Source organism: Sciurus vulgaris (assembly GCF_902686455.1).
Source record: "Sciurus vulgaris genome assembly, chromosome: 6".
Lineage (NCBI taxonomy): Eukaryota > Metazoa > Chordata > Mammalia > Rodentia > Sciuridae > Sciurus > Sciurus vulgaris.
Window position 1 is genome coordinate 77,700,190 of NC_136466.1, and position 19,940 is coordinate 77,720,129.

Below are 19,940 nucleotides of genomic sequence, written 5' to 3' on the forward strand. Positions count from 1 at the left end.
CACCTTCAAATGCAAATCTATATGGAATGGGGAGAATAAGTAATCTTCTCATGAAAAGAAAATTTACTTAATAGAATGAGATTCCAGAGGCCATGGTTTAAAAAAATAAATAAAAATGAGACAGACAGCTCTATGAAAATAAGTGAGGGGAGTAAAGGCCCAGTATGTACATGCGTATATACACACACATGCATACATACACACATGTACATATACACACATATGCATAAATACATATACACACAGTATGACGTGCTATTAGAAGGAGAAATCAGATGGCCAGCAACTACAGCCTTTGGCTCACCAGAAAAAACTAGGCCTGGACTGGTCACATTTCCAAGGGAATCCAAGTTTCTGATGAAAGAAACAACTCCTGCCTATAGTTAGCTTTTGTGAGTCAGTATGTATTTAATGGTGATAAGAATTATGTGGACACATCACAAAAATAATATCAAAAAGCAAAACAAAAGAAGTGAGAACACCTCCTGGAAAAAAGGACAAACAGCATGAGAATACAAAGCTCTCCTGTAATTAATTCAGAAGTAGAATCATCACATAAACTGGTGTGTGTGACTCTGAACATGTGTCTGAGAGTGATGATATCTGACTGAACAGACTGATGATGATAACCGTTGCATAGTATATATATATATATATATATATAGATTAATCTTCAGTCAAAAATCTCATTATATTTAGTCAGCATTAGCTAATCACTAAAGATAAATCTTCATGGTCATGAAGGAAGGTTCAGAAGTATGAGAATTCTGTAGGTATTTACTTGTTGAGTTATTTTAAGTTTCAAGTTAAGAGTGCATTTCTATGTTTAATAGCTTCTTAAGGATGCTGGCTGACAGCCACAACACAAAAACTCTTATTCTACTATATCTAAATAAAACTTACATAAAATAATAAATATTTATTTTTTCCATCTTACCTTAAACATATGCAGCAGAACTGATACAAAAGAAAAGGGGGAAAAAATGAACAAAATTTAAGAGGATAAAAAATAATTTCAAAAACAAGCACAAAAAGCCTAAAATTACTTTGAAAAATGATGCAATATAAAAAGAACAAAAATATAAGCAAAAAGGTCAAAGAAGGATCATAAAGAATATAAGAAAATGAAGAGTAAAAAGGAAACAAGACATTATTATGTTATTGATTGATTGGTACTGAGGATTAAACACAGAGTTACTTTATTTTTCACCCAGAACACTTTTTTTTTTTTTTTTATTTTGAGACCAGAGTCTTGCTCAGTCGCTTAGGGACTTGCTAAGTTGCTGAAGCTGGCCTTGAATTTACAATCCTCCTGCCTCAGCCTCCTCAGTTGCTGGAAATACAGGCGTGCACCAATACACCCAGTAAGACTTATTTTTAAAGCTAAAGAAATGTGAGTCACCATTAGTGTAACAGTGGTCCACTTCATGCTTTGAATATAGCCCTTACTGCTCTGCCACTGAGGCTTGTTAAACAGAAGGACAAGTTTTTTTCCTCTTCTCCCTCTCCCAAATTAGCAAGTGAACTTCAAACCACTACCTCCAGCCCTCCAGTCAGGGCACATGTGGAATGTAGCTTTCAAATCACCTCTTTGAAAAACTCTGTTCTCCCTGATGGGCAGAAACACAGCTTCTGGGACAGGAGCCCCCTATGTTTCTCCTTTGCTAGCAAAGCAGTAAAACTTTTTTAATTTTCTCAATCCATTTTCTTGTAATTGGATTGGCATCAGGGACAGAGCTTTCCGTAACAGTAGCTATGCTGTGAGTCACGAATTATCTTGGGCTTCAGAGACATTATATATAAAATGATAAATTGAACAAGTTAATCCCAAGGGACTCTATATCCTCTAATGTTCTGTGAATCTATAAATGAAGGTAACACAAAACCTATGTACACAATTAATGATCCTTATATTCGTGAAAATACCTAATAATTATAAGACACGAATATTTAGAACAACATAACCCAAATATTTAATTGGGTGACATTAAAACAGGAATTAGATATCTCCACTTTCCTCAAAGATAGGATAAATATATATAGTTATATAGTTGTTGAACATTTTTTGTTTTTGCATTTCCATTCTTATTTGAGGGCCAGAATGTGTTTTTCCTAATATAATATAGTGAATATGAAAGAAGACAGTCAAATACAGAGATATTAACTGAAGAATGCAAGCAATTAAGCTTAAACTATAAAAAATAACATGATAATTTTTTACTAACGCAAGAGTTAAGTCTCTATTCCTATTATTCAAAGAAATTATGTTATACATGAAAGATTAAGGATTGGTGCATTCTAGATTACCAAATTAAACCATAAGAACTAACTATAATATTAGTAGTAAACTATATAGTTTTGTATCATAATGAAAAGCTTTATCAGTTATTATTGCTAATTAATACTTATGTTGAAGCAAAATATTATCAGTTTCCTTTAATAACAGAAATTGAAAACAAGAAAGGTAAATTGAAGTTCAGCAGTCAGTACAGAAACTGACAGGTGGATTTAGGAAATAGAAATACAAACACCATTACAGATTTTAAACTGAACAATGCTTCTCCTCAAATATTCACAAGGCATTCTCTTTTACCTTCCCATCAATTGGAAAATAGGTATTTTTCTTAAATCTTAGAATTCAATAAAGGAACAAATGAAATAAAATGAAAATTAAAAACAAGTCACTTTCCTTTTGAATGGCCTTGACTTGGCATCTGAGTAACAGCACTGTTCAAAATAAGTTTGTCTACTACCAAAGTCAAGAAAAACTATTCTTCCCATTTGAATCAGTAGCATAAAATACATAGTCTGCTGGACTGTAAGGAAAGTTCTTGGCCTTCAGTGAAGTGGGACCGAGATAGTCTTCCCCTTACCTTATATCTCTGGATTTCTGATGTGGAAGCCTCAGGGCTCGACATTAAAGCACAAGTTCTACAGGCCTGGAATTCAGAACCAGGTTCCAGGTGACCCTCACAATGGGGACATTTCATTTCCTGTTCTATGTCAAATCTTAATTAGAACTACTGATTCTGTACCCACAGAAGTCAGTTTGTCCACAGACCTGCCTTATCTGGGACAAAAGCCAACACAGAAAAGGCACAGAGCTGAATCTCCTGTTTCATGCTATCTTCTACTGTTGGCATGGAAGTGGACCAGTCAGTTCTGGATTAAAGGAAGATCCAACAAATTGTTGGTTTAATGAGCTGAACAGAGGAAATGCTTGTGAAGATTCACATATAAGAAATAAATTTATTTTCTAGTTGATCTTTTTAAATAAAATAACTTATTTTCTTCCTTTACAACATATAGAATCTTGCCCTTTTAGGCAGCTGGATCCCATGACCCTCTGGTAATAGACCAAACTTTCAAGCACACCTTGAAACAACCTTGTAGACAACTGTGCTAAAAAGTTTTTTAAAAAATCAAATGTTTTAAAATTTTTATTTTTTTGAAGCATACCTCTCCAATATTTTATAATTCTTCTGGTGCAAAGGAAAAGAGTCTGATTTATGTGTAAATGATCTGTAAGACCTCAATAAAATAAAGATTTAAATTTTCCTTGTGGCAAGAATGTATTGAGCTTAACAACATACAATAAGGTGGCAGAGTTGGAGAAGCAGTGGAGTGCCTGGGATACTCAAAATCATTCAGTGTTTAACCTCCAGAAGGCTTTTATTTTTATCATCTGTTCTAAAATAACTTAATTGCTGTGTAAATCCCAGTTTTATTTATCTTTTTTTTTTTTTTTTTTTTTTTTTTTTTTTTTGAGTACCGTGCAACTACTAGACACCAGAATTGTGTTAAGGAGGCACCATTAAGAACATTGTTTCAAATGGAAGAAAGTTCAAGGAACTTTAAGAAATCAAACAGAAAAAGAGCAACTGCAACTTCCTACACAAGTGTTAGGAAAATTTTCTCAAATCACAGTCCTGACATAAACATTTCTCCCTTTAAACTTTTTGGTTCCCTTTCCTATTAAAGGAAATTTAAAAAAATATAGTCTTGCTTCTTTGTATAATTTATACTATTTTTCTTTTTTGTGAATCCACTTTTCTGTTGTTGTCTGTAACAACCATTCATCAAGAAACAACTCTTTTATATTCTAAAAATATAAAACTTTACCATTGCCATGCAACATGGCCAGGCAACACGGAATGGGAAGTTTCTTATGTGTGAGACATTGTTCTCAGTGTTTTAGGTAAATTATCTCATTTAATCCTTCACAATAACCCTTTAGAAGATAGGTTCCAATACAAGTCCTAATTTACAAATGGAAAAACTGAGGCACAAAAAGGTTACCTAACTTGATCAAGGTCCATAAGTGTCTGTCACAAGGTTTAAGTCCACACAACTTTGCTACAGAATCGAAGCAATTAACTATTATACCATGATTCTTGAGTGAGGTTCCTGTTTCACCTCACCAAAACTATCCTGTGGCCAAATGGGAGTCCCAAAGATGCATTAACAATTTAATTGCAGACAGGGTTGAACCCAGGGGCATAATCTACCATTGAACGACTCTCCACCCCTTTTCATTCTTTATTTTGAGATGGCATATGGTCTCAAACTTGTAATCCTCCTGCCTCAGTTTCCCCTAGTAGCTGGTATTATAGGTGTGTGCCACCATTGTTTCTCAGTCTATTATTTCTAAATATTGTTATTCTCATTTTTTTCTTTATGTTTATTTTAAACATATAGGTTTTTATACCTGAATAAATGTACTTATATTTTTCTATCTTTCTCCCTTATTTACACTTTGGTTTTATCCACTGCTTCTTTAAATATTCACTGAGTATTTACCAGGTGCCAGGCACTCACCCACGTTCATAAAATTTAAATCCTAAAGCAACCTCGGAGATAAAATAAGTGAAACAATGTTTACAGTCAAAGAATAGTAATATAAAGCAAGTACTTGTTTCTCAGTATGGCCCAGAAAGAAGTTAATTTTTATTTTTCTCTTTTCATCATCTGTACCCACAGGTTTTGTTCTCGTAACTAGAAAAATTTGATGTCATGTGGATCATTTCACTAGGCAGTTCCTCCTTAAGATCAATTATAAAGACAATAATCATAATGGATGATATATTAGTTCCCAGGGATGCTGTGATAAAGTACCACAAATTGGGTGGCTTAGAAATGTATTTTTCCATAGTTTCAGAGGCTAGAAGTCTGAAATCAAGGTCTAGCAAAGCCATACTCCCTCCAAAATCTCTAGAAGAGGATCCTTTCTTACCTCCCATAGTTTCTGGTAGCCCTAAGTATTCCTCTGCTGTACCTACTTACCACCAGTCTTTGACTCTGTCTTCATATGGCTGTCTTCCTTGAACGTTAGGCTCTCTTCTCTTCTTGTATGAACACCAGTCATACTGGATTAGAGCTTACTCTAACAATCCCATATTAACTTGATTATATCTACAGACCTTATTTCCAAAAGAGGTCACATTCACATGTATTAGATACTACAACTTCAAGATAATTTGAGAGAGTACACGATTCGAAAGCATGTGTGTTTTTTAATTTTAAATTTTATTTTATTGCAGTGCTGAGGATTAAACCCAGGGTCTTGCACAGTCTAGGCAAGCACTCTATCACTGAACCATCCCAGCCCTAGAAGTGATCATAAATTATTAAGAAACCTTAATCTTTATAGACTTGCAGTGAAATAAACAACTATTGATTCCTACCCTTTCACTTCTGAATTTAAACCTGTTCCAGAACCACGATAAAAACATATTTCCCATTCAACATCTTTAGCAATTAGAGAAATACAAATCAAAACTACTCTACAATTTCATCGCACTCCAGTCAGAATGGCAATTATCAAGAATACAAGTAACAATAAATGTTGGCAAGGATGTGGGGGTAAAAGGTACACTCATACATTATTGGTGGGACTGTAAATTGGTGCAACCATTATGGAAAGCAGTAAGGAAATTCCTCAGAAACCTTGGAATGGAACCACCATTCATATCCACCCCTTGGATTATACCCAAAGGACTTAAAATTAGCATATTACAGTGATGCAGCCATATCAAAGTTTATAGCAGCTCAATTCACAATTGCTAAACTGTGGAACCAACCTACATGTCCTTCAGCAGATGAATGGATAAAGAAATTGTGGTATATACACAATGAAATATTATTTGGCCTTAATGAAGAATGAAATGATGGCATTTGCCAGTAAATGGATGGAGCTAGAGAATATCATGCTAAACAAAATAAGCCAATTCCAAAAACCAAAGGCTGAATGTTTTCTCTGATATGCGGATACTAATTCACAATGAGAAGGGGCTAGGAAAGTATAGTTAATTTAGATTAGGTAGAGGGGAGTGAAGGTAAGGGAGGGATATGGGGATAGGAAGGATAGTGAAATGAATAAGATATCATTACCCTATGTGCATATATGACTACATGACTGGTATGATTTGATATCATGTACAAACAAAAGAATGAGAAATTTACTCCATTTATGTATAATGTGGCAAAGTGCATTCTACTGTCATGTATAACTAGTTAGAACAAATTTTTTTAAAACTCAAAAAAAAAAAAAAGCATATTTCCCATTAGAGTGACCTTTACTAAACAACATTGTCCAAGTCTTTTTTATAATCTAAGTTGATCATTATATATGCCCTACTACCATCATATAAAAAGATACTCAGAATAATTAGCCATGATTTTTGTTCATTGAAACTGTTCCCTTTCCCCTGGGAGATAATTTTATATAAACACCTGCTGATTCTATTTGTTATTATGAATTCTAAAGCTTGTACAACCTTCAAAAATATTTATAAATTGAACATCCTCTAAGTAGCAAGCACCATATAAGGCACAGAAAATAGTAGTACAAATAATGAAAGTGCCTGTTGTTATGGAGTTAGTTTGAGGAACAAGCACGGATTATAGGAAACAAAAATAGATAACAAAAACATACATATGTATATAAACAAATACCATAATAAAGTGAGTTAATACATACAGAAATACACATATTGCTATTCAACGTATGGAAATACTTAAAACTAATCTAACACACTGTAAATGTTAGCCAACAAAATAGTAGTAGTTGTAATCATAAGAGTGGTAATAGTAAAGATACTAGAAGTAGTGCTATGTACAAAAAGAAAAAAGGCAACAGGGTAAGATAGGTTGCGGAGGATCATAAGAGGGTTCATTACTGCTAAAGTAGTACAAGAGATCTCTCAAAATGGTATCATTTGAACTAAAACGATGAAAAGAAGGCTGTCAGTTACATGAAAAGTGGACAAGAATATTAAAGAGAGAGGAAACGGAAAAGCTCAGATGAAAAGAAGTTAGATATGCTCAAAGGACAATAAAACTAGAATGACTAGGGTGTGTTCGAGGAGGGGGAATGGGAAAAAAGGATGGAATCTGGTAGGCGAGGACAAGTACATGTAGTTCAGACTATGGTAAAAACTTTGAATTTTATTCAAGTTATGTAGAGATACCACAGCAGGGTCATAGTAAGGAAGGCACATATAAGATCTCATACACACAGTGAGATCACTCAAAGTGCACAGGAAATGACACATAGGAAGGGCAAGGGAGCAAGAAGGTGAACCTGCTGAAGTACTTCAGACTGCAGTTCACTGTGGGTTTTACTGTGATGATCACAAGAGAGCTGCTGCTGACAAGAGGTCAGTTTTGGGACATATTTTAGAGAATTTGCTGATGGAACAGATGTGAGGCTTAAAGAAAAAGGCATAAATATAAAGGGGATTCTTAAGATTTTGGCTTCAGCAGTTAACTAAAGGTGATGCCATTTACAAAGAAGTAGAAGACCCTCTGAGTGGCAAATTTGAGAGTTTTGACAAGTTAAATTTAAGATGACTAATCCAATTACCTTACTGAATGAAACAGTCAAGCTCTAAGACAGTCTTTATATATTAAGTTCATATAAAAAGTGCTTTGTTTGTGCAAATGAACTGTCATACCTTACAGGTGATACCAGATAGAACAAATAATTTTAAATAAGAATAAAGTCTTTCACATATTCAAGAATTATGTGGCAGGGTGATAACTTCTAGACATGATAAAATAGAAAACTTTCTCATAAATTTCAAAACTATCTACATTTATTAAAATTTTATTTTTAAAAGATAAGGCAAGAGAATACCTCAATTTCAGGAATCTTATTTTTTTGACACTGAGCTCCACCTGCTGGTAATTTTAGTTTAAGTATTAACACTTAAAAATAACTAAAATGTTAAAGTGGAATGTAGTTTCCAACATAAAAATACAAAAAAAAAAAAAAAGCCACCCAACCACATTCAGGAAACATCAAAATTGCATTTTCTTTCTTTTTAACTACCATTTATTAAGTTTAACTATATGCCAACCACTGCTAAACATTTTTGCAAATATCACTTACTGAATTTTCAAAACAATTCTGAGGTTTCTAGGATTTTTCATTTCTCATTAATAAGGAATCTAATCTCAGAGAAGTTATGTGAATTTCACTATGGTAATATTAATAGCATAGAGGATTTTAACTATGGTCCTCTGACAATAAGTCTGTTGCTTTAGAGACCAGACAGTACTGCTTAGATAAAATATAAACTTTACAAATCAGATACTTTTGAGTTTGAATTTCTGCCTCTCCAACTCTGATCAAGTTCTTTTCTCTCCAGTTTCAATGTTCTTGTCTGAAAGGCAATGTCTTTTGCAAGATTGTCAGTAATAAATAATATGTTATATATCTAGCATACTGTCTAAGCACATGGTAAATAATAATTAATGGTTAGCTCCTTTTCCTAGTAATTTTTCTTAAATGACATATTAGGATAAGCTAACATATGAGAATTTGTACTGCCAAAAGTGAATGAATCAAATTAAGTGTCTCTCAAAGAATGTCTTTTGGAAAATTTAAATTTCTGAATTGTACTAGATAACAAATAAATTGGCTTAGAAAACCCTCCCTCTAAAATGAAATATATTTCATACTACAGCAAAATTTTCAGAACTGTTTACTTATCTTTAAAATTTGTATAGAAAGATGAATTATACACGAATCTAGCTAAGAAATCTACAAAGTAAATCTAAGAATAACCAAGTAGAAATGAAATATAAAAAAGCAAAATATATCATGAAAATAAGCAAAAGTTGAAATTTAAGGCTGAAAACTTCCCTTCAATCATCAATAATATTTTTTTAAATTCTAACAAATGACAAAAGTTGAATAATTTTATGGCAACTGTTTCCTTGAACATAAAAAGTATTTTAATATAGAAAGTATTTCCAATAATTTTAAAAGAAAATACAGGTCCTCACACTTTTTTTCTAATTAGAAAATCACAGATCCAACCTCAAATAAGGACAAATATCTGCAACTGAGAACTATTCCTAGAAAACACAATTATCCATTGTATATTCAAACTTCAGATAAGAAAAGTGGTACTAAAAAGGAATTTTTAAAAAACACACCCAGTTCCTCCATTATTTTAAGTTTAGATTACACTCTTAAATAAAATCAGTTTATAGACAGCTACATTATTTATTTGTTTGTTTGTTTTAATACCAGGGATGGAACCCAGGGGTACTTAACTACCAAGCCACATCCCCTACCCTTCTTTATATTTTATTAGAGACAGGGTCTCTCTGAGTTGCTTAGGGTCTCACTAAAGTTGCTGACACTGAGCTTGAAACTCTTGTACCTCCTGCCTCAGCCTCCCCCTTCACTGGGATTACAGGTGTGCACCACCATGCCCAGCTATAGACAGTTGCATTCTTAAGACAATAAGAATTGATAAAACTAGTAATAGTGTCATGACCTCTGCTCCCACTGAGGGATACCAGATTTTTCAAGACATGGCTTCATGAATTTCCTTCCTACATTAGCTATAGTGATGCTGTCAGGGACACTATCACCAAAAAAGCCAGTGTTAAAGCCTCTAGTAAGAAATTCTATTAGAGCTCAGTACAAGGAAAAGGTTTGCTTTCCCTGCAATGAGATAAGCTTGCTTTTATTTAAGACTGTTAAATGACTTTATCTCCCTTTACATTTTGGCCTTTGGGAAGCATAGAGACAAAATAATAGCTAACGGGTAGTAGTATACATATGTGCTATGGTCTATATAGTTTCCCCCAGTCTTGATACCCTGTTAAACTCTATATTTTTTCTGGTTCTAATTGTACTTTATATTTCACTGAATTGTATTGTCATTAGCTACCTCAAATACTCTGGGGAATAAGGCAGAAAATGAATGAATGACAGCATGTACAGTAGCAAATATTAAATCATTACAAAAATCCTTACAGTGTGAGCTTTAAGTCTTTTCTACTAACAATTAAACACAAAAAAAGTCTGATTACCTATGGTCCTCTGACAATAAGTCTGTTGCTTTAGTGACCAGACAGTACTGCTTAGATAAAATATAAAGTTGGTGACATGCTCCCTGCTATCTTCTGACCCCCTAGACATGGTCATTCCACTGGGCTGCCTTTATCAGAAGAGACAAAGCTGAGGTTTAAAGAATCAGCACTTTTACACTTATAGCTAATCAGCTGATGGACGCTAAAGAAAATTAGGACACAGGAACATTCCCTTATATTCTAATCCCAAATTAAATTTCACAGCTACTTGGCCCAAAGTGAAACCACTCTCTGATTTAGGAAAGTTGGAAAGAGGCAACATCCCCCAAAGCACCCAAGAAGCCTCTGAGAAATGACAGGCAAAAATTAAATTAGGCTTTCATATATTCCTATAGGGGACAAAAGATCAGTGTTTTTTCATAGTATGTCTAGTCCATGCTTGTTTCATTCTCTGTCTACCAAATATCTTAAGTACCTGCACTAATTGCTACATTGTCTTAAAAGCATGGTATGTCTTCCAAAGTAAAAACAATTATGATTTAATTCCAAAGCACAACTTTCAAAATTATAATGAGAAACCACTAAATTCAAATGAGACTTCCAAATTGTATGCTGTCATCAAATGCTAAAAAGTGCATAGGTATTAATTTATGTTGGTAAGTTAAATAGCTAGTAAAAATCAGCATCATCATGTCTGTACAGCAATCTGCATCATTTTATATTTCTTTGAAATGCAGAGAAACTTCCTGGATTTTCATTATTATCAAAAGAGGCTAGCAAAGAACCTTTCTGATTAAATGCATTTTTGGCACACTAACATAATTATACAAATGAAAGATAATATGAAATACTGTATCATACAGGAAAATGCTACCTGATCAAAATGTAGAATCCTAAATTCAATTAATTTTATTTAATACAGGAATTAAATCCTTGAAAAATGACAAAAAATATGATATGAAATTGATTGCAGCTACAGAAAATGTCTACGTGGTTCTATAATACACAATGGAAGGATAAAACTAGATCTCAGTAGGAGTTTTCATAATGATGTGAATTTCATCTTATGTCACCCAACCATGAGTGAACATGATAAAGTTATCTAGCAATTTTCTAATAATACACCTGCTCTGGGGTCTAATAAACGGCAAAAGACTATGAATGTTTTATAAGTAATAAAATTGGAAAAGGCTTACAATATAAAAAAATACAGATATTTGTAATAGTTGGACACTGCTAACATATGATAAATACCCATGACATAATTAATAGCAAAATGAAATAATGATCTGTATAATGCAAGTCTACTCATCCATGGCTCCTTACACCTACAAATGCTACAATCAATTATGACATTTCAGATTTCTGTTTGAGAAGGCTAAATTATTAGGATAAATGTTTAAATTTTCCATTTCATTTTATTTTACTAAGAAGTTCCCCGTAAAAACTTTTGAGAATCAACAACTTAATTTGGCATTAATCAAATAATTCCATATAAACAATTTTTCTTTAAGCATCATAATTTGTCTCTTGACCTAAAACTTGAATCAAACATGTGTATGAATTTTCCTAAATACCTGAACCACAAATTGTTACTATATATTAGATTTTAACAAATTCTAAAGTGAAAGTTTTGGCACCTTTAACTTAGGATGGTTCAATAAACTTTCCATTTAAAATACTTATAACAGAGAATGCCAATATAATCAATGCCTTTTGCCTATAAATTCTTACCTTGTACAATCCCAGTTTAAAAAAGAAACAGAGGAAAGTTCTCAAGTCAGTAGTCAGTAAAAATGGAAACCTGGAGAGAAGAGGGAAGTGGGTCATATCACGGTACCCTGAGTCAAGCCAGCGCCTGAGGGGAAAGGCAGTGAGAGGAGAGGGAATAAAGAGTTGTCTTATGTCACACTCTACTCTTCCATTTCTTTTTTCCCAGTCCCTTTTAGGATTTTACTTTTACCTGCCTCCTCTTTCTGTATTTCCTTTTTCTCTTTACCTTTCCTTGTCTTTTCTTCTTCCTCATTTCTACTGCTCTTCTTCCCCTCACCTGTTTCTCTTGCTACCTTTCCTGTTATATATCTCTTTCTCCCTCTTTTCTGATTCTTCTTTAATGAACTAAGAAACGAAGGACTGGGTAGAAAAAAAAGTTCCCTCTAAAACCAAATTTAACTGGGACAATCCAGTGTATCCCCCAAGAAGTTGTTTGCAGAATCACAGAAACATTTTGGCTTCATAAAGACTGTGTTTGGTTTTTTTTTTGTTGTTGTTGTTTTGTTTTGTTTTGTTTTGTTGTTGTTGTTGTTGTTTTAAAAGACAGGGTCTCATTATGTTACCCAGGTGGGCCTGAAACTTACAATCCTCCTGCGTCAGCCTCTTGAGTAGCTGTGACTGTAGGAGTGCTTCACTACTCATGGCTTATGCCTAATTTTTTTAAAGTATAATAAATAAGGGGATAAGAATCATTGGACTTATAGAATTTCAGAAAATGTCTCCTTGGAAAGACTAAACCTCTGGTGACTCTTACTATACTTCTTAAAACGGAAGTTTTCCCTTAAGATCTCATTTGCTTCTACCTGACCTTCTGCCTCGACCAATCCCATTCTTAGTCCTTTGGTTTCTGACTTCTGAAACTAAATACTATTATAATCCATATCCTACTTCACTTTGACTGCCTCTCAAGTTACATACCTAACCCATATCTTCCTTTTCCTAGCTAAGTCAATTTGCTTCCACCTGTATCCCCCACCAGTCCAGTCTACAATACTGAAAAAGAGTTTTTCTTTCCAAAATTTCAAGACCTTTTCCTTAGTGGGCTCCTCTGTTCAAAGTATTTTTTTTCTGAATATTTCTGTCCAAATAAACTATATTTGAATTGAAAACCCAGGCCTACACAGAATTTTGAATAGGATAAATTCATCTTTGACCACCTCACACTTTCAAATACCACAGCCCTCACTAGCCTGCCTATCCAGAATCAGGACTGTCATTCAAAGTATCTTTTCACAAGCTTACACTAACTATTGTCAGCATCAGTCCCGCTCTCTTCAGGTATGCATTAATGTATGACAATGCTTACTAAACATGCTACTTCTGAAGAAGGCATTCAGAATTTAATAGGCCTCTTTAAGACAAAATTCTTTGCCTTATAGTACTCATTTTTTTTTTTTTTGAGCTCCCAAAGAACTGAAAGATGTTTTATAATAGCTTCTTAGTAAAAAGAGAAAGGAGGAGAGGTACATGGTCCTAGGAAAACACATCACAGGAAATGGAATGGGTAACAGAGAAAAATACGACCTATGTAGTTTAAAAGTCTGCTCTTCTTTCCAAGTAATTATAAAAAAAAAAAAAGGTAGCCATAGGCAGACCAACACAGACACAAATTAACACACCCACACAGAGTCAAGCATGCTTTCCCTTTAGTCCTATGCTAAATTAGAACATTTTTCATTTTTCTTGTTCATCGAAGTACAAGATACATGTAGTAAAGTTTTAAAATCACAGTTTATAGTTTATGAATTTTCAAATTAGAAAGGCCCTGTAACCAGAACACAGATAAAAACACAAGTCATTATCTGTCCTCCAGAAGTCTTCTGTGTGCCCCTCTGTCACTTCTGACCCTTTCAAGAGCAACCACTATTCTAATTTCTAAAGATTACTTTTGCCTCCTTTTGAATTCCATATAAATGAAACCATATGTGTTGTCTGATCTCTTCCACTCAGTATTACATTGTAAGATTCATCCATACTGCTATCATGTACTTGTAATTTGTTTACTTTTATTACTGCAGGGTATTCCACTGGGTAAATATTCTACAACTTACCTATTATACTATTGATTGACATTTGGACCATTTCCAGTTTTGAGTAATTATAAATGATGCTTCTCTGAATATTCCTGCTTATGATTTTTGAGAGCATATGCATGCATTTTCACTGGGCACATGCCTAGGAGTAGATATGCTGGGTCACAGGATATGTACATTTCCTTCTTTAGTAGATATTAAATAGTTTTTCCACAATGGTTATTATGGCTAAGGTTTTCTCTTTTTTTGATGGTAGAATTCATGCTGGCTCTGCTTAAATGATACTGCATATTAAATTTCCACTCTGCCTCTCTGTAAGTGAGGATTATGCTAGTGAGGGCAATTTCACTTTTCTTTCTATCAGTGTTATAGAAATTTATTACTTTATAAAGTAGATTCTAGAATGATTTAGTCCTCCACATTAACTGAGTAGGTGTTTTTGTTGGTCTTGTGCTTCCAACAGACAAGGAGCACCATATTTAACTAAGAACTGCAATCTAAACATTGATGGTTTCATTTTACAACATTAGGCTTCTTCAAAAAAATTTACTGACACCTACATACTGCCATGTACTATGTTAAACACTGAAAATAGAAATAGCACTGAATGTATTTATAATAATAACATAAACAAAGCCATTAATTAATGAGTACTTTCATTCTCAATCTACTGACCTCTCAGATACTTCCCTTCATTGACTCATATCTTTGGCAAGTGGTTTAAGCTTGTTTTCTTTCCAATTCATTTCTTTCCCTGACATTATCATAAATGATTCTTACACCCTGACCTCAAAGATCCTTGTAATATCTTTCTCTCCATCTTCATCTCTAACACTGCTCATTCATGCTCAATTTCAGCAATTCATTCCACCATTTTTAATCTGGGATTTCCAGTCAGAATTGCTTTATTTGTGAGAGTTCAGACTACACTTCTTATAAACCTGTAGTTGTTCTTAAACTGAATAAATACAACCACCCCAAATCTGCCCCAAATTATATCTCCTAAACTTTTGCCCCTTATTCCTTTTTTTTTTTTTTTTTTTTTTTTTGATGTTGTTTTTGGGAGAAGGGTGTCCTTCTTTATTTAATAGAGATGTGTGTGTTTATGATCAGCATCCATCATTCTGACTAGTCATAGTCCATGGTAGGGAGCCTTTAGTCAGCATTTAAAGAAATCTGGTGTTTAGCCTAAAAGTTATAAGAAGTCTTTGTTACTGACGAACTTGTGAGTCAGTACAACCAGATTTGCTCTGATTTGACGTTTTTAAAGATTATTTTGCTTTGGCTGGTGTGGAGAAAAGTTTGGAAAATGGCTACTGTGGACGGTAACAGGAAAGTTATTTCCCAGCTGCATTTCTTAATCATTATTTCCATTATTAGTGGGATTGAATTTTTTATATTATTATTAAAATTGCTATTTACTAAGAATCGCTTATTCATGAATGTAGTCCATTTTTAATTGATGCATTTTTTTTTATAAACCAATTTGGATGGTCACTGTAGATATTTACCAACATTAATCCTTTGTTATGTTTGCAGTGCATAATAGTCCCAGTTTTTACTCTGCTTTTTATTTTTTGACATAGAAAAATGTTCACTTACATTTCTTTCCAATAGTTTTGTGGATATGTTTTTATATTTGAATATTTAAAGTATCTAAAATCTATTCTTTATGTAGTATGAATTTAAAAGTTAAACGTTTACCCAAAATACAGAATAATATTTTTCCCTTCAAATATTTTTATATTCAGATTCTATTTATATAGGAGCTTCTTTGGGACAAGTTTTCCTAACTAGTCTATCTGAACGTTCTTGTTTATTAACTGTGTTGTATTGAACAATGTAACCTTCTAGTTATTCAAATATTAATTTTCTAACACCACTAGTATAACATTCATTTGAATTTAAAAAAGAAGGTAGCTTTTAAAGGATCTGAATTTGTTTATATTCTTATTATTGCCTCTACAAAATTCACTACAAAGTTAAATATATAGAAGTATAATTGATTTTAATTTGAGTTGTTACTCCTTTCAAGAATCATTTTTTACATATACCTTTATATATATATATATATATATCTTTTTTTTATATGTACCTTTTTTTAATATATACTTTTATTTAGTTTTCTTTGTTTTTGTTTTATGTGGTGCTGGGGATCGAACCCAGTGCCTCCTCCATGTTAGGCAAGCACTCTACCACTGAGTCACAACCCCAGCCCTCAAGGATCAATTTTTTAAGTAATTTTGGGAACTTTTCAAAAGACATATCCACTTCTCTTAAAACTTCTAGATACATTCTAAGAGAGAAAACTTCTCCTTAGTCTAAGATCTTACCGTTCATATTGAATTTGCAAAGTAACAAATCATTTTAAAAATTAAGAGTTGAAGCTCAACCTCTTAAATATTAACAGAAATGATATTCTGCAGCATGCTATAATAAGAGAAAATTACAATTTTAAGTTTATTAGGCACTAAATGAAGCAACAAATCATAAAATTTCCATATTATCTTTATGAAACATTTAATGTCACAAAATAATTTTCAAAATTTAAAATAAAAGATTTTAACAATAAAATATATTATTTTCTATATGAATGATGAAATTATCCACCCTTAATTAAACCCAAAGAAAACAACATTTTTAAACATAAATTTTAGGACAAATATTATTCAGTTAAATAGAAAGTTCAGCAACTAAATTGTACAGACGAGAATAACTTCTTTTTCAAGTTGAAGGAAATTAATTTTTAAACTTTAAAGAAATGTCTTGAACATTACATAATGATTTAAATGAAAAGTAATTGCTTTTTGACACATTAATTTTTAAATGAGTGCAAAGCAAAACAAATCTATACTATAGGAGAAAATAAAGAATTGTGCTTACTTGTCAGTAGAAATTTTTAGTAATTTTATTCCTAACAATCAGAATTGCTTCATTTGGGAGAGTTCAGGCCACACTTCTTATAAACCTATACTTGTTCTTAAACTGAATTAATGCAAACACCCCAAGATCTACCCTAAATTATTTCTCCTAAGCTTTGCCCCTTTTGTCTTCCTTTTGTTGCTTTGTTTTGTTCTGGTTTGCTTTGTTCAGGCTTCTACTTTAATAGGGGTGTGTATGGTTATGACCAGCACCCAACATTCTGACTGGTCACAGTCCATGGTAGGGAACTTTTAGTCAGTGTTTGAAGCCATGTTCTTTCATCACACTCTTCTGCCATGATGTTCTGCCTCACCTTGCACCCAAAGGAATAAGAGTTGGCTGTTTACTGACTGAGACTCCTGAAACTGTAAGCCCCCAAATAAATTTTTCCTCTAGTTGTTCTTGTCAGGTCTTTTGATCACAGTGGCACAAAAGCTGACTAAAACATAGTATATAAATAATATGAAATTTACTCAATAAACAAAAATGTTATTAAATTTAACCTTTTGTATATGAATGTTTCTCATCATTATCTTGAATAGTACTCCAATATTCCTATTTCCTTGAAAATGTTTTATTTGGAATTTATTGATTGGTGTTTAATTCATGATAGAAGAAAAACAATCCTCAGATATATGAATACAAAGAAAAGAAAAGGGCTAAAGGTTGGGGGCTGAAGCCTGAAGTCTCAGGAATATTCATAATAAACCCATCAGAGCATTTAATTCTAATATTTTCTTGTTAATCATTTGTTTATTCCAACTTTCTGTCCACTGAAGGTTGACCTATAAGTGCAGAGACTTTACTACTCCAGGATGTCTCCATCCTTTGCACATAAGAGATACCCAGAGATTTTTGTTAATCACATTTAATAAAAAGGCAAAATAGGGAAGAGAAGAAATGGTGACACAGGTGGAAGAGATGGAAAATATGGAAGGGAGAAAGAGAAGGGACAAAAACCAAATATGTATTAGGCATCTTCCTAATAGAGTCTGGGCTCTATGTTTTGTTTTGTAATCATTCATTTAGTCTGAAAATAATCCTGTCTCCTCCAATTACAGTAAAAATTCCATAATGACAGAAAAGTTATGCTTATTTTGTTCACTACTGTACTGCCAGAACCAGAAATAGTACCCAACACTTGACATTCAATAAAGATTTGTTGAATGAATAAATTAAAAAGGAATAACTGTATATGTACTACTAAGATGTGATACGTAAGACACATTGGGTAAAAAGGCAAGGTCCAGGATAGTATTGTACACTTTATCATTTGTATAAAAGAATGGTAACCATGTAATTTGCATTCAGGCTTTTATTTGTATACAATGCTTCTGCAAAGTTACTTCTGAAGAAAGGAATTGAGAAACTAAAGAACATTCAGTCCCATGTACCTATGCATATACTGCCCGGGGCACAGAAATTAAATGAGGTCTGCCTTTATCATTAAGAAATACATATGGTAATCCTACATAAAAATCTGACGCTCATATTCAAGATTTCAGCAAGTATATACTAATTAATGTATACATAAACTAAGATATATTACTTAGAAAACTGAAATAGAATCTTAAGTTTTTAAAGTGTTTTATAATATGCAAAATAATATTTACACACTATCTCATTTCAGTGTCACAGAAATCCAGTCAAACAAAATGAATACTCATTTCTTCCTTCTATAAAAGGTAAACTCTGAAGAGTTAAGGAAGCTGACTACAGTTACAGAACAGAGATAAAGTTCAACTCAGTTCTCTTGATTCTTAGTCTGGTACTTTTCTCAGTGTACCAGACTAATGAGTAATTAGTGTACCAGACTGATGAGTAAGGCTTAAAATTAAATCTATGTTAGGTATTCAAAGAAAAAGATACGTACCTCATAATGAAAACAGATAAAACTCTAAAGACATTGTCATTAGACAATGACATTAATGCTTTCATTGATTTCAGCTCATTTTAGTGTCCCAAGCATAAAACTGAAATATCAGATACTAATGTAAAATGGATACTGAGTCATAATGACAGATAATTTTTAGCATATCAAATATGTTGTTGGTTGAAAATATAACAAAATGGGATTATGTTGCTATTGCTGTTAAATTAAGCAAAAATAACTCAATAAGATATGCAAAGAAGATAAATATATGTTGTATGCTACTCTAGCAAAAGGACTTAAGCAAAATGTGCAATTTCAGAAATAGCAAAGTGAAGATAATTATGGAATAGCTAAATATATTTTTAAAGTAGGTACTCATTACATATTACCATCAATTCTAGATATATTTGACATATAAAGGAAATTCTTTCAATGAAAATCATTGTACTTGGTCCAAAGCATATGGTGTTATAAGGTAAAACTAGATTATTATGTAGTGAAAAGGAAGCTCAATTCCTCTATTCAACAGATACTTAGTTATTCTTATAACTACATGACTAAAAAACAAAAAAAGAAGAAAAATGTTCTATATATACAAATATATGTATATGTATGTTAATCTATATGTAGCTATAGGTACTATGAAAGTCAGTAGCTGATGTTTTCTCAGGGATTAGAAAATTCTGACATTCTCATCACTATCCAAGGGAAGCCAAAAGAGCTCATCTCTCTAACTTGTCTCAAAAAGCAGATTCTTCTTCGCTCAAGAGCTAGAATTGAAGTATTATATAAAATAATCCTTAAGTTTATAGAGTGCTTACACAACTCAAAATGCCTTCAGAATTACCAGCATGTTTAACCTGTCTTTGCTCAATTTGATGAGAAGGGATTTATTTTCTAAAACATTTCCTAAAGTATGTTCCATTGCACTATGGTCTCAAAAGAGAGCTAGGACAATATTTTCAGAGACAGCATTCCATACAATATTTTCCCTCTTGGGTATTTAA

General features: G+C 32.8%; 1 protein-coding gene across 7 annotated transcripts in view; it reads right to left on the reverse strand.

Moving 5' to 3' along the window:
* FER (FER tyrosine kinase) overlaps window positions 1-19,940 on the reverse strand; it is a 513,195-nt gene that overhangs the window by 304,175 nt on the left and 189,080 nt on the right. Inside the window, exon 11 of one of the 7 annotated variants that reach the window (XM_079143519.1) lies at window positions 12,067-12,136. The exons of the other annotated variants lie outside the window; for them this stretch is intronic. Coding sequence (XP_078999645.1) covers window positions 12,113-12,136 — 24 coding nt within the window. The 3' untranslated portion in view covers window positions 12,067-12,112. Of the gene's footprint in view, window positions 1-12,066; window positions 12,137-19,940 lie in introns of those variants that run through there. 7 annotated transcript variants of the gene reach the window in all.